The 15,176-nt window shown below is 43.0% G+C and overlaps 1 protein-coding gene across 6 annotated transcripts in view; it reads left to right on the top strand.

Moving 5' to 3' along the window:
• The window catches only part of NFATC1 (nuclear factor of activated T cells 1), a 116,633-nt gene that overhangs the window by 60,074 nt on the left and 41,383 nt on the right, over positions 1–15,176 (top strand). For all 6 annotated transcript variants that reach the window (XM_057424232.1, XM_057424228.1, XM_057424226.1 and 3 more), the window contains exons 7-8: positions 8,732–8,787; positions 10,070–10,202. In XM_057424232.1, the coding sequence (XP_057280215.1) occupies positions 8,732–8,787; positions 10,070–10,202 (189 nt within the window). The remainder of the gene's footprint in view (positions 1–8,731; positions 8,788–10,069; positions 10,203–15,176) is intronic.

Below are 15,176 nucleotides of genomic sequence, written 5' to 3'. Positions count from 1 at the left end.
CTCTAGCTAAAAGTCACTTGTCTGAGTAATCCTGTAAATTTTTAATTATTACAGAAACTGTGACTGAATGCTTGAAATTTGTCTTTTCATGTCTTTGCCAGACTAAGTGACTTCAAGAAGCCCTATCTGTGCAATCAAACCTTTGTCTCTGAACTTTTATAACTATCACAAGTTTTCAGATAGTTTTTACTGTTACTGTTCCAGTAGAACGCTCTGTCCAAACACACAGGAATTTACAGCCCTTACCAGAGCACTGAGAGTCTAATGAAGCAATCAGTGCCTAAAGACAGGAGGGGAAAAGAGTGGGTTGACCTTCTGTGGCTGCCAGATACCCACCAAGCTGCTCTCTCACTCCCCCTCCTCAGCAGGACAGGGGGCAGAAAATAGGATGAAGAAGCTCATGGGTCAAGATAAAGACAGGGTGATTGCTTACCAATTACTGTCACAGGCAAAATAGACTCTGCTTGGGGAAGATTATTTATTACCAATTAAAAATAGGATAGGGTAGTGAGAAACAAAGACAAAACTAACACCCACCTTTACCCCCTCCTCCCATCCCAAGTCAGACTTCACTCCTTCATTCCCAACTTTTACCTCCTCCCTGAGTGGTGCTGGGGAGCACGAAATGCGGCTGCAGTCAGTCCGTAACAGCTCCTCTCTCTGCCGCTCCTTCGCACCCACACTCTTCCCCTGCTCTAGCTTAGGTCCCTCCTGTGGGTGACAGTCCTTCATGAACTTCAGTGTGAGTCATCTCCATGATGTTCAGTCCTTCAGGAACAGACTGCTCTGGTGTGGGTCCCCATGTCCGCAGTTCCTGCCAGGAGGCCTGCATCTTCATGGGCTCTTCACAGGCCACAGCTCCTGCCAGGAGCCTGCTCCAGGAACATGGGCTTTGCACAGCCTGCAGAGTAGATGACTGGTCTGGGGTGGTTGTCTCCATGGGCTGCAGGATGAGAGCCTGCTTCACCGTGACCTCCGCAGGCTGCAGGGGAATCTCAGCTCCAGTGCCTGAAACATGGCCTCCGCCTCCTTCTTCACCGACCTTGGAGGGAGAATGTTTGCAGGGCGGTCCCTCTTTCATATTCTCACTCCTCTCACAGCTGTTAAACAACATTTTTACCCCTTCTAAAATACATTGTCAGAGAAATGCCACCAGGTTTGCTGATGGGCTCAGGTTTGGCCGTCAATTGGTTCATCTTGGAGCCAGCTGGAGCTGGATCTGTCCAACATGCAGGCAGCTTCTGGCACCTTCCCAGAGGACATCCCTGCAGCCCCACCACTACCAAAATCTTGCCACGTAAACCAGTACAAGGGGATACTTCCCAAGTACTTAGTTTTTGGGGAAATGTCTAAATCTCTTGGAAAAGCACAATTCATTGTCTTCTGTTACTTCCCTGACGTCATTAAGAGATGGTTCGTGTCTCAGCTGGGCATCACAGGAAGAGCGGGGAGAACTAGGGGAAGAGGAACATGTTCATTTTAGGTCTGTTGAGGGACTAAGACTGCACCTTCAAAAGCAATGTGTAAGAAACTGCAATGACATTTAAGAGAAGAATAGAGAGATACCTTGTTGCAGGGAAACTGATGCCAAGGCAGATAATCAGAGGAGAAGAGGAGGGACCTCTAAGATTGAGCCCAACCTTGCTGGACAAGAGAAACAAGACAAGGGACATGAGAAGGACAATGAGATGAAAAAAATAAAAATGCCTCTCAAACGTTTGATGTTTAGACTCTGCTAAAATGTCATGCAGGGTTGCCATAATGGGATGTCTCTGGAAGATGAGAAATTGCAGCCATATAGATAAAATGAAGAACTTTTGTCTTAAAAAATAATTAAGAAGGAAGAATTGAAAGCATTTATATCAAACTTACATCTTGAGAAAGAAGAAGAAGTAGCTATAGTACAGGTGGTGGTGTTGGCATCCCACACAGAAGAAGTAGAGGAAAAGAATTGTTAATGGAAGGAAAATTTGGAACTTGGTTTAAACTGGCTGTGAGGTTTGTTACTCCAGCAGTCTCTGAGAAAATATGAGGCAAATTAGACTGAAGAAGGTGGACCAGGAATATTTTACTCAGTTTCAGCTGCAAAGTCAGAGGTTCAGCCTACTAGAGGTTCCCAGAGCAAAGTAAAATCGTGAAGACAAGATGACATGAATGTAAACAGAGTAGAGTATTGTCATGACTGCTGGTGGATGGCTGTGCTGGGTGTGCTTGGTTCAACTTGCCTGCTCTAGAGAGATTTTGCAGGGATGTCAAGCTGCAGTTTTACTTGGAAGTTGAGTATATTAGATCTGGAATTACTGAGACTTACTGAATATAAAACCCTCAGACCAACAGTAATTTCAATAGGGGGAGGTGCCAGAAAGCACAAATTGCATAACCAGCTTCTATTCTGCTGAAAATAGGATCTGGCAGGTCATTCCAATGATTTTGGCTCAAAATGAACCCGATCAGTCAGTTGTCAGCGCAGTACCTCCTTTTAATTACCTGGACTAAAATTACAGTTCATTTGCAAACACTTGATCTCAGAATAATTAAGCCTGTTAGACATACTGTGGTAAAAGCAGCTAAAAAGGCTCAGCATTTACGTAAAGTGAGTCCCTCAGCTTTTGGCTTGCCCAGCTGAGCAACCAGAGAAGAAGTGCATGTCTGGCACAGATGCCAAAGTACTGCAAGATACAGTTTGTACTGGATTTTTATCACCTGATTGCTGCATGACTTTTTTATTGCTAAGTTCATGTAAAAAAGAAAAAGTAACTTGAGAGCATCATATGCATGACAGACACACCTATGTTTACATAATACTCAGCTCCATACTGAAAAAATATATAGCTGAAGGAATGGACAATATCTCTATGCTGCAAAAGATGCTTAGGAGGAGACACAAATATAGCAGCTTTGATGTGGAAATAAAATACGTCAGCTATGCATGAGCCCTGCTGCACATGGACTGATGCATGCCAGAAGACATGCCTGGGGCAGGGAACAGCGCTATTGGGGAAGTCTTGATATCGGGGAAGCAGGAGAGTAGGCTGTGAGAAGGGCAGAACAACTGGGGGTCTTCCTGGCTAGGAAGAGGGAAATAAAAGAGGCAAAAATCAGACCAGCCATGTGGTCCCATAGCAAAAGTAGTGGAAGAGCAAAGAGGAGATCAAGATGGCTGGAGGCAGGTGGGGATGAGGTGCTGGGCAGCAGGCAGGCCATGGCAGCACTGAGAGCAGTGCTGAGAGGTGGAGCTGCTCTGCAGGTGGCTGTGGGCCCGCACATGACTGAGAAGCATCCTGCTCCTTCAGCAGGTCTCAGGGAAGTGAAGTGCCACTGGGGTGGTTGAAAGAAAGGTCCTGGCCGTTTACACTGTGGATATTTATTCTCTGTGTTTCTGAATGTTTTCTTGCTGTCTTTCTGCCCCGTCTTCCCTGTACATCTGGTGGCAGACTGCTTGGCTGTTGGTTCATCCTTACAGCCTTTCCATTGTAAATGTCTTTAAAATGTATGCTGGTGTGAAACATGGCATAGACTCCCATCCACAGATTATTGGGCTTGTTGGTGTCCAGCTGGGGAAATGTTGTTCACATTGATGCCTGCAAGACCAGCCTAGGAAAGTCCTCTTAGCCACTTTCATTGCTAGCCCAAGCCCAATGTGTTCTTCACCTGGAAGCTGGAAGCACCTCTTCACACAACTGGATGACTCGTAAGTCTGAGTGACAAGACTTTGCCTTAGTCTTCATCCTTTTCTCTGGCTGGAAATGCATCCTTTCCTTCTAGACGTATTCACAGATCAGTTATCTCAGTGCTGTGAGTGGACTTCCCAGGGAAAAGGACTGGGTGCAAATTGAAAACTTGCAAATCCATCACTCCTAAGGGATTTGAATATGCATTAACAGGACTGAATAGGGAGGTAGACAACCTTTGCAGAACACCTCAAAATTTCACTGTATAATCATTCTGCATTGCATCTGTCCCTGCCTGTTGTGGACATGTTAAAGTAATCTGTGGTGTAGTATAGGCATTATTGTTTAAGGTAATCTCACAACGCATTAATCAAGTAGTGGGTTCCTTTGGGAGAGTAGAGCTAGTTTCACCATCTTACTTGCAATATGTGAATGTAAATACAGATTTACAGTCTAGCCAGTGCAGTCAAACTGTTGAGCTGCAGGCGGGAAGAGTATAAAATGTACACTGTGTACAGGCAGTGAAATCCTAGATTATGTCTATTCTTCTCATATCTCAAGCAAACACAGGACTACTAAGAATATAGACTGTTTTAACCTCCTGTAGTAAAGTGAAATCACTTAAATATATCTGAACACTCCCATTATGCCTGTTACATAGAGGCAAGATTTAGGTGGTTGCCAGATGTTATACCCTCATGAGTTTCCAGGCTTAGGATTTTTTGGTACTGTGCATTCTTTCCTTCTTGCCATCCATGGGCCTGTAATGCAAGTTATCCTGGTGGTTTGGCTATTGTGAGCTTGCAAACCCCTGGCACTATGGTTGCAGTTCCCTGCAGTGAGAAGGTAAACCCAGCCCTGGAAACCCTGTAGGAGTCCTGATGGGCACTGAGGAGGGGAAGACTGTAGAAAACTTTATTTGGAAAGTCTTCACAGGTCTTCGTGTTGCTCTTCCGTGCAGAAATTCTGTATATTGTAGTCTACTAGGCTTTATGTGTGAATAACTGACGCCGCTAGATTTACACAACTACTTTTTAGCACTGCTTCTGTGTAAAAACAGGCCTCTACAGTGTCTTTTTATGTGGAAATCTTGTAGCTGGGTGTGGTGGGGAAGCCGTTCAGTGACTCATACTGTAGGGAATTCCCTGATGAATTAGAGTATTTTTACTTCTGGACTTGTGCACAGTTTCCTTTAACGCTGGAGTGAGCGGCTGATAAGAGCAGACTACAAAGGCCCATTCACCGTTCAGCCGCTGCATGTTGAAATAGGGTGTTTATGCTTTGCAGAGCTGACAATCCACCCCACATAACGCAGTAGGTTCATGGTATTTTCGTCATTAGCAATCCCTGGTGCTCCAAGTGTCACAGCGCTGAAAAAAACAAGGCTGAAGCCGTTGGTGGTGAAGCGCACCCGAAGCAGGAATGGCTATAAATAACATTGATCAGTCTGTAAATGTCAGGCTTCCTGACAAAACCCAGTGTCTTTGGCTGGTGGCAGTGCTGATGGCCACCTGTCAGTGGAGCACCGAGCCCGGGCACATCAGAGCCTGTGTGAAACAGGGGGGTTCTGGCTCCCCAGGCACTTGCCACACTCCTGTGCTGCCTCTTTGAAGGAGGGATTCAAGGGTACTTCCTCCAGCCCTTGGCATGGGTCCCAGGTGAAGCCTTGGCTGTGTCGGGTCAACCACTGCTGCTGGCACCAGGGGAGCAGGGCACTCCTCCATGGACTCTGCAGGGCTTTTGCACTGTGGTTCTGTGCAAGGCACTGTTACGTTTTTATTTCCCTTTTGTAAAAAAAAAAAAAACAAACCAGAACACAAAAACACGACAAACCAGCAGAAAACAAAGCAAATCCAGTATAATACCTTGACACAACTTTCTAGCTATATAAAGTGATGTCTTGCTGTTCAAAATATCACACTGTAAATGCCAAAACAAAGCCAGGCATTTGGTTTGGAGAAGACACTTCTTATTACTTGGTAAAAAGTAAATAGTGAAATGACAGGGAATGAAATAAGATCTTTGGAAAAGCTGTTTTCTCCCTTTTCCCTTTTCCTCCCTGCCTCCTCCTCTCCTTCCTCTCCTGCCTCCATCTTCCCCCCCCCCCCCCCCCGTATAACAACTGCCCATTTGGGTACGGTAATTCCAGAGAGTAAACTTTAACGGGAATGCCTGAAATGTGTCTGCTTCAGCTTTGTGTTATGTCTGTAATTTGAATTATTTGCATTTTGGAAAGGTATAAATTGCTCTGGTGTACTTTGGTTGGCCGGCGGCCAGGAGGGAGTTGCCTCGGGCCCCGAACCAGGCGGGCTGCTGCAGATGTGGCAGGCTTACAATGGAAACTTTTGTGGTCGAGCAGCCCTCACTCCTCCAGCACACGCTGACAGGAGGCGGCATCCCGCCTGCTCGCCAGGGTCCCCGGCGAACGGGCACTGGGGCAAAAGCGCTCTCTCCGACATAGGCAGATTGTCTTGAGGCCCCGGACTTCTACAGATGGTTGCGAAGCCATTACTCCTTTCTCTCCTTATTTTTTATATTTTGGGGATTTTTTTTATATTTCAGCTGAACTGTATAAACCTGCAAAACATGTTTACTGTAAGAGGTTGACGTAGTGGTCTAAGGTTTCCCTCCTGGAGCTGGTCCCAGTCCGTGGGCGTTGAGATTTCCCTCTTGGTTCACCAGACGTAATATGAGGAATTGTCTTTCCCCCCTTTTTTTTTCTTCTTTCTGTCTCTTGCTTCATAACAACTTTTCCTCCCTGTGTTTTTGTTAAATGAAATGTCACTAGCTGTTAATGAGTTGTCTATTCCCTACTTCTTGCTTCTCTTCCCCTTCCCCTCAGTTGCTGAGCAGCAATGGTCTGGACAGTCTCAAGGGAATTTCTTGGAGCAAAACCTGTATTGTTCTTACTAGCTTCCAAAGACTAGCCATGGCTCTGGATTTCTATTTTCCTAATAGTTTAGATTACAGCATTTTAAATATTTCTGAGCAAACTCTCTTTGTCATCATAAAAATTTCAAAAGCGTATAAAGGCAGTGCTGCGTGAAGTAATTGAAAGATTAGCTAGAGATGGAGTCATTTTGAATTTTACTGAAGTATCGGCAGGAAATAAAAACCAGAAACCTGAATCAGATCATTCCTCTTGAAAAGCAGAAATTAAATGCAGCAAAAAAAGCTGAATTTCTGGTAATCCATTTGTGAAGGCAAATTGAACACATGTTAACTACTAGTCTGGGTGTCTGTAGATTGAAAACAAAAAACCCAAAGCACCAACGAACCCCTTACAAAGAAGAAGAGCAAAATGTGTCAGCGCCAGTGTTATGGTAGCGTTATATTACTTTTAGCACTGATTGAATTAACTGGGGGGAGAGGGGGAAGGGGGTGAGGTGGAGCTACAGGGGCTCTATAGGGAGAGGGCTGGAGATGAAGGAGGCTGCTTCCAGACAAGGGATGTGTCCTGGCTTGCCAAATTTCGATCAGTTTTTTTTCTACTGACAGCTCAGGGGAAGCATCTGTTGGATAAATTGTGAAGTGATCGCCAGTCCTCCCGAGAAGTCTGCTTCAATTCTGGCTCTCTCCAAAGGCATCGTTAAGGAGACTTGAGCACAGTCTGGCTGCTCCTTCTCTCGCCTCAGCTGAACGTGGCAGTACCAATTAAAGGGATTCCTTTTCCAGGGTCACAATTTAAAACGTAGGAAGAAGCTAAGGGTGGATCTGCTAATTGTTTCCTACAGAAAGACTTACCAAATCCACTGTGCTGTTTGTGCTGCAGCTTTCACGTTGCACTTCTTTCCATACATTAAAAAGAAAGGGGTTTTGGACATTAAAACAATCGCCAAGGCTAGTCCCTCAGCATCATTCCTTTCACAGTAGGACAGCTGTACACAAAAATATTATTTACAGACACTTGTAATAAATCAGACAGTTCTAAATGCGTCACCTTCATCCTGGCCATGAAAGTGAAGAGAGAAGAAAAAGTGTATTCAGTCTTTTTACCTTCCCAAGAGCTGTTTTTCTAAGGCAGGTCCACGTCTATGTGATGAAGTTCAAAATAACTAATATTTGCATTTGCATGTCCCGATGCTGCAATAAAGGTACAAAAGAGATGACATAAAGTCTCATTTTTCCTTTCCATTCTGGTGACATCTGACAATGGTGCGACTCAGGAAGCTGCATGTATCCCCACTGCCCAACTTAGCAGTCTGCTTGTGGCCTTCCATACATGTTTGTGTTTTTCTAGGCTTGCAGAATGGAAACTGTATGTTTTGTATTATTTTTCTGTTTTCTGTTGAGTTTTGAAGCTGCAAGGAAATAAAAATACCTGTTATTGATCAGTGACTCCTGTATCAGTGAGTTACAGGAAAAATGACTAGATAAAACCAAAGAAAAGTCCAAAAGAAAGGTCCCAGAAAAAGTGATAGCTGTGGCTTAAATCCATGTTTGCTTGAAAACAGGAATTTAGTAAATTAGGAGGACCAAACACACCACTAGAAGCAGCTTCAGAAAACTCTTAAGTGGGACCACTGTAGCTGAACTAAACCAACTTTAAAATGAAATCAAAAGCTGTATTTCCAAGCCTGTGGCCTTGCCTTTTGATCCAAGAAGCAGAATTATGACAAGCCAAGTTAGGAGTATATTAAAATTAAATACTTCATGACTGAGGAGCTTCTTTAATACTGCTTGTTTTGTTTTGTTTTTTAGTGATCAAAAGGCCTCACAGGTAGAAGTGTATTTTTTCTGAAAGTTTGGGAAACTAAGGTGTAGAACAGTTTTTTGTTCAAACTAGTAGCAGAATAAACTCCTGGTGGCTTTCCCCCATTGCAGTATTATGCACTCTGGACTGTGGTTCCCCCCTTCAAAAAAGTTAAGTAAGTGAACTCCCATCGCTGGTTACCCAGATGGCATCCTGGTTGGGCAACACTTGGACGATGCATTTTGAGAGCTGTTTTTCATATATGCAGTGCCCCTTCAAAGAGATTTTTTTTGCAAAAGTCATTCTTTTGTTGGCTTGGGAGAGGAAAAAAGGACGGAACTAGATATCTTTTTCTTTTGTCTTTTAGATGGTCACCATGTGTGGGAAATGGAAGCCAAAACCGACAAAGAAATGTGCAAGCCAGTAAGTCTGCCTTAAATATTTTAACATCAAGATAAAAAATATATATTGCCTTCTCCAGCACTGTTGCTAAAGAGGGATTTCCAAGGCTCTGGCACTGAAACAGAACAAGTACTTAGGCCTCCCCTCCTGGAAATCTTTCTTTAATGGGAGCATGGGGTAAAAAGCCTTTGTTGGAAGCTATCCCAAAAGTAGGAGAGGCCATTTGGAAAATATTTTTTCATTGTCCGGGATGGGCCAGCCCCATCTGCTCATCTTCTGTCTTGCTGGGTCAGTTCTTCCCTTTGCTCCCAAAGCAATTTCTGAGCATTTTCATTGGCTTTTGTCTGTCTTCGGCAAAAGAAATGTGAGTCCCCTCACAGGAGATCAGCCTCATGGTTGGAAAAGTGTGGCTCCCTCAGTCATGACTGTAAGTGGGAAATAAGGCCACTATTCCACCTCTGCAGGAATATGCAACAGTTTGTTAGCTGCAAACCTGCTGGAGACATGGAAGCAGACAACTCAAAGACCTGAATGTGGGCCATATGCTAAGATGAGCATTCCCTTTCATTGTTTCAAAAAAGTGCCAAGGGAGGTTTTGATGGTCGTAGCAGATTTCACTGTGCATTTGTGTAAGCTGATGCCCTAGCAGCTAACTTGTTCCTTAGCCCCATGCTGGAGCATTTTGGTTTTGACAGTGGAAGATCATCTACACATCTCCAGCCCTGATTCCTGTAGCACCAGATGTTCTTCCAAGATCTCCTATCCACAGAAACCAGCATGTTTAAAACTTCTGAGTTGTTACATGAAAAAACCATTTCATTGTGGAAAATGGAAGTATCTGAATAATCAAATGCCTGTTCTAATTCTCCTTTCAAAGGAAGTTAGTTGTGTAAGGGTTACATATACTGGGGATGACCTGCCAGCCAAGCAATTGTGCTTTCTCCTCCTGAGTTAGGACCACAAGTTAATTGTGGGCCCAGATCCTTGTCAGAGGCAGGAGGTACAGAGCCTTGTCTGTATGCAGTGTCATATTTCCTATCAGAAAAGGAAGAGATAAAAGCTAGTGATTTTGAAAAGACCTGAAACATGCTAAAATCTTATTTTCCTACTTCTGAAAACTTTGGCATGGATGCTGGGGTGGTGGGTAGCCATCCCTGCCCACAAAGGCCACCACTTCCCTTGCAAAGAGTGTGTTCCTCCTTGTGAGCCCAGGCACCTCCTCCTTGCAGTTAACATGTGAATCCTATTGTACGGCTCAACTGCCTTAGTTGTGCCTTGACTTTCTGTTTTGTTGCTTTTGCAGAATTCGTTGGTGGTTGAGATACCACCTTTCCGCAATCAGAGAATTACCAGCCCTGTTCAGGTCAACTTCTATGTCTGCAACGGAAAGAGAAAGAGAAGCCAGTACCAGCTTTTCACCTATCTTCCTGCTAATGGTAACAAAATATATCTCTGCTAGTAAAAATAAGAGATAATAATGACTACTTAGATACAAGGTGCTGATAGTTCTTTAGTAATTGAGTAATTTGAAGATATACCTGGTACTATGAAATGAGAGTGAGAATCAAACCATAAGCACTGCTTTCTCTGCTGCCCACATAAGAGACCTTCTCTGCAGATTATTTTCTTTCATAGTGGTGGCAGAGAACTGTTGGAACAAGGACTTTTTCCGGTTTGGGGAGTTGAAGAGCCCCAGCACAAATTCAACTGTGTAGCCACGAACTGTGAATGTGCTGAGCTCTCTGCTAAGTTGCTGTTAACCCTCAGTCTCACTTTGTGTCCCCAGAGTGTACCCTGCATTTGAATAATACTTCTGAATTCGCACAACAACATTATTAGCATGATGGGCCCTAAGCTGGAGGTGTGGGGGGATTCTCCTTCTAGTCATCATGCACCTCGCTGTCTCTCGCAGGGTGAAAATACCGCTCCAGGCTGATCTTGCTCTTGGGTAGCGATGAAGAGCGCAATATGAATGGAGATCAGAGTGCTCCATATGAAATGCTTGATGTATAGGAAATGTTCAAAAACACCAGATTTTTTTGACACTTATATTGGTGGCTCTGAAGTGACAATAAAGTCACTCTTGTTAGCTGAATTCAAGCAGGCTTTTATGAAGATTTTAATAGAAGTAAATTTAGGTTTCTTTAATTTGAAATGGCTCTTTTTCTGAGAACAGTTTCTGGGGGAAAGTAGGAAAAAAGGATGGTTGTTTTGTTGTGGTTGTTTTGGAAGGAAGAGAAATTAGAAAAATTATTAGTGTCATGCTTTTTTTTGTAGATGTTCCAAGCGAAAATAGTCCTTCTGAGGGAAATCCCCACAAAGCAATACTTGAGTCATGTCACATGATGACAGGAGACCTGCCAACTTTTTGCAGGTGAAATCCCATATAAAATACATGTTTGGAATTTCACCCAGTTACCTTGAGTGTGCTCCAGACTTTTATCAGGACTTCAATTAACATAAAAGTACAGGAAACCCTACATGGGCAACCAACTGTTTATTGCATGTGCTGTGTAACTGTGCTTCGCTGAATCAGCCTTCTTATGCAAACTTCATCCCCAGTGGATATGTCTCTGTATTTTTAAAGTCTGTTCATCTCTCAAATTGGAAAGGAAAAAGTTGTTATTCTCTTGCACAACACTTTTCAGCAACAAAAATCTGTTGTAGAGGCCAACAGGTATTGCCTTGCCACCTACACATAAGTATTTCAGATATATGCCTGTTGTTAACTGCTGCTTATTAAGTGGCATCTTTCCTTTCCAGCCTTTACATAGCCCATTTTTTAACATTTTATTCTAAACTATGGAAATAGTTTTCACTGCTGCAGAATTGGTTTATACTACCACCATTCTCAGTTTGAAATATTTGATGTTTCATTTGATGTGAAGAGATGGGAGTATCTACCCAGTGAAAGGCAACAGAGAACCAGCCTAAGCTTTATTCTGCAAAGACATCTTTAATTATGGTAATTTTTGAAAACATTGGGAATCTTGTTTAGTCTGTTTTGCTGATCTAAATTCATGTGAAATATTTTTGTTTCAGTGTAGGGAAACCTGAAAGAAAAAATGTAACACAGGGGCAGGGTAAAGGGAAGCAGGTATTCGTAGTAAATATGCCTCTAACCTGCACCTTCCTGTTTGGTTCTCCACTCATGTTCTCTTAATATGTATGTATATATGCATATAGGTAATTGGAAAATATCTTATGTTCTTTGTGAACTTTCTCATTAACAGTGGTAATAGTGAATGTGCTTCTGCAGTCATCAGAATTAATAGTCTAGTATGTTTTTATTAGGCCTGTGTTGCAGCTGTTTTGCCCTTATAGTGATGGTGGTTGTTTCCATCGTGCCTTTCAAAGGTAGATATGATCACCTTGGCTACATATTGAGAAACTATGCACAATGACTGAATCAGTCATTTACGCTGCTGTATTTCTAGGAGTCATTTTAGGATGTTCGCGTTATTTGATTTCAATCACAACATTCTTTTAAAGTTTTGAGATATTACAGAAAACTTAAGTTCAGCTCATGAAGAAAAAAATACTTGCGTCAACAATCACTGAGTGATCAGTGTAAAAAACTGTAAACGAGATAAGCTCTGTTTTGGTCCAGGTAACACTCTGTCGCTTGTTTAAACAAATCCAATGAACACAGAAGGTGTAGGGTTTTGACAAGCAAATGTCAGAGTGATCATCAAGTGTAAAATGTGGTTTTACACAAATCAGATGGTATCCTGTAAGCTTCTTCTCCTTCCGTGCTTTAGTACTAGTCAAAATGCTAACATTTCAGTGCCTACCATAATATTGAAGGTATTTCTGCATGAGGGATCCTTTAAAAGCTGCATCATGCACAGCAGACATTATTTTACACCTTAACTGGATTGTGCCAAAGCAAACCACTGTATATGGATTAAAGCCTCAGTACTGTGTGAGCCTGATGTCCATGCTCCTGGGGTGGATGTGGGCACATGCAGATGGTGCAACCAGTGGGAGAGCCATGGGCTCACTGTGTGGCTCCCACCCTGACCATGGAACAATAGGTGTTTTTTTTTCCCTGTAGCTCCTATCTCTCCTCGTTCCCTAGGGGAAAACAGCCAGTGGATCCAGGGACACATGGACTCATTCATCCCATCTCCCGCGGATGGTCCTATAGCATCTCTGTGGAGTACAGCTCTGTGACACACAGCCAGCACAAGCTGCGCTCTCCAGCAGTGTTACGGTTTCGCTGCCATAAGGCCTCTCCCATGCTGCAGAGATTTGGCAGGATTGTACTTTTTCTCTGTGTTAACTCAAGTGTTTTGCAAAGCAGGGGCTTACTTGTTGAAGATGAGTTCCTGCCTCAGAAAGAGGAAAAAAATGCTGTAAAAATTAAAATCTCACTGCTCTGTAAATGAAAACTTTAAATAACAAAACAAACCAGAAAGTAGAGGCTTCACAAATGGGGCCAAGGTCTGGAAAATGGGCTTGCTTAAGTCTTTGGCTTAGGACAGACCATAAACCTAAGTACTTGTAATCCAGTTTTAATTGAAATTTTGATTTACTGTTCTGCTGAATTTAAGCAATCTCAGAATCCTATATTAGCCTATATTGTGCTAATATAGGCTAATAGTTCTGTTTCACACAGAAATGACTGTAAAGTCATCTTTTTTTTTAGCATTGCTTCACTATTGCACATCGCTGTGCAATTGCGTATCAATTTTGTCCTGGAGCCTGCAGACTGTAGGCTCTTGAGACTCCTCCCCAGACATGCCTGGCACAGAAATACAGGTAATTTCCATACCATTCTGGCACAGGTGAATTCCTGCAGCTCATATGGTAAGTACTGATACATTTTGCATTGCCACATCCCATCAGAATGTGAGGAGGAAGGCACATGATCGGACACTGCAGTCAGGAGTCTGAGACAAGCACAATGAGCAGATGCTTGGATATTTGGCTTTTAAAGTCCCTCCACTGCTGCAGCTCTATGCAGGTGTGCTCTGCAGCCCCACTATGTGCAGCAGAACACTTTTGGAAGATCATTGGTGAGCTCTGCACTTGTGAACCGTACCCTCTAGAAAAATGCTTGGGTTTCATTTCTGGTTATGAGAGTGTATCATTTTGCTTCTACGCATTTGTTATACCATTGGCCCATATATGCATTTCAAAAAGGAGTTATAGTCTTCTGCAGTCACTAGATGTAAGCAGTAGCATTTGAGATATAAACTAATCTGGAAAGGCCGAAGAAGAACAGAAGCAACCAGACATGCATGCTGTGGTTCCAAATCCTGTGCTTTCATCTGCTAAGAAAGCTGAAGGAGTTCTCCAGTTCGGAAGACTTTAAACAAAACAGTGAATGATAAGGGTTAGATTTCTGTTTATTCAGACTTTTTTAAAGTAGTTACATCAAAATAGAGAAAACATGTTCAAGAACTTACTTTTCACATACAGGAGTGAATGCTCTCTATGCTTTCTCTTATCTCAATGAATATTGGTATCAAGAATGGTGAACATAGAAAAGTATTTGAATTTATTTAGACAAGTAGTGGTATTTGACTAAGAAAGATTAGTTTGTCTAGGAAATATTTAATAAGATGGAAAAAGGAAAGTTGATATGGTTGTTTTACTGGAATGAAAAACATGCTTTTGCAAAGAGTTGATAAAGTATGTCTGTTTTCTGTTTCTGTCAGGCTTCTTCATTGTCAAAGCATTATTAAAAAATCATTTCACTACTTCAAGTATTTATTAAAATGGTGTTGATATGCTGGGCAACTTTAATTTTCAGACACATTTCACCACACATAGGCCAGATTTCCAAGTGCACTGCCTTCACTCACAGGGCTAGCTTTTCTGCAGTTCCACTGCCTCCTTGCAGGCACCTGCACAAGCCCAGGATGCTGAGCTCCTCTGAAAACCTGGCCACATAGACAATGGCTTGGTGGGGATGGAGGTCCTTTGAATCTGTGGGTACAGACCTGTGCTGAGAGCCTACCTGTGGTGCCTAGATATGCCTCAGTATTGTTGGTTACAGCCCAGTGGCGCAAAGTGAAGCTCTTGGAGTGATTCTGAAAGGGGTGAGTGGTGCCCACTGCACATTGCTGTCAGCATCCTCCTACCTTCCTGCTTCTGCTCTAAAATTATCTCATGCCTGCCCTACAATCAGCAGTTTTCTAGTGATTGCATTGAGCAGCCGTGCCTGTTTCACCTCGTCTCTTCCGCCCACAGCTCACTCTCTAAGTTAAAAGGTGACAATCGGCCGCCTTAGCTGGAAACAATAAAAGGAGGATGCAAAGCATTGCCGCTCTCATGTCACACACAGCATAGCTTTTGCTGATCATCTCCTGACACCTCTCACCTCTTCAGTATTCATTGAGTTCTCATGCTTGAGGCTGGCAAAAGTATTATCCTAGCTATGTCTGCAAAATAGTAGTGAT

Source organism: Pezoporus wallicus, unplaced genomic scaffold (assembly GCF_028554395.1).
Source record: "Pezoporus wallicus isolate ANWC-B61680 ecotype Strahan unplaced genomic scaffold, APGP_CSIRO_Pwel_v1 contig_5485, whole genome shotgun sequence".
Classification (NCBI taxonomy): domain Eukaryota; kingdom Metazoa; phylum Chordata; class Aves; order Psittaciformes; family Psittacidae; genus Pezoporus; species Pezoporus wallicus.
The sequence above is the reverse complement of the archived record's forward strand: the minus strand, read 5'-3'. Positions and strand labels throughout refer to the sequence as shown.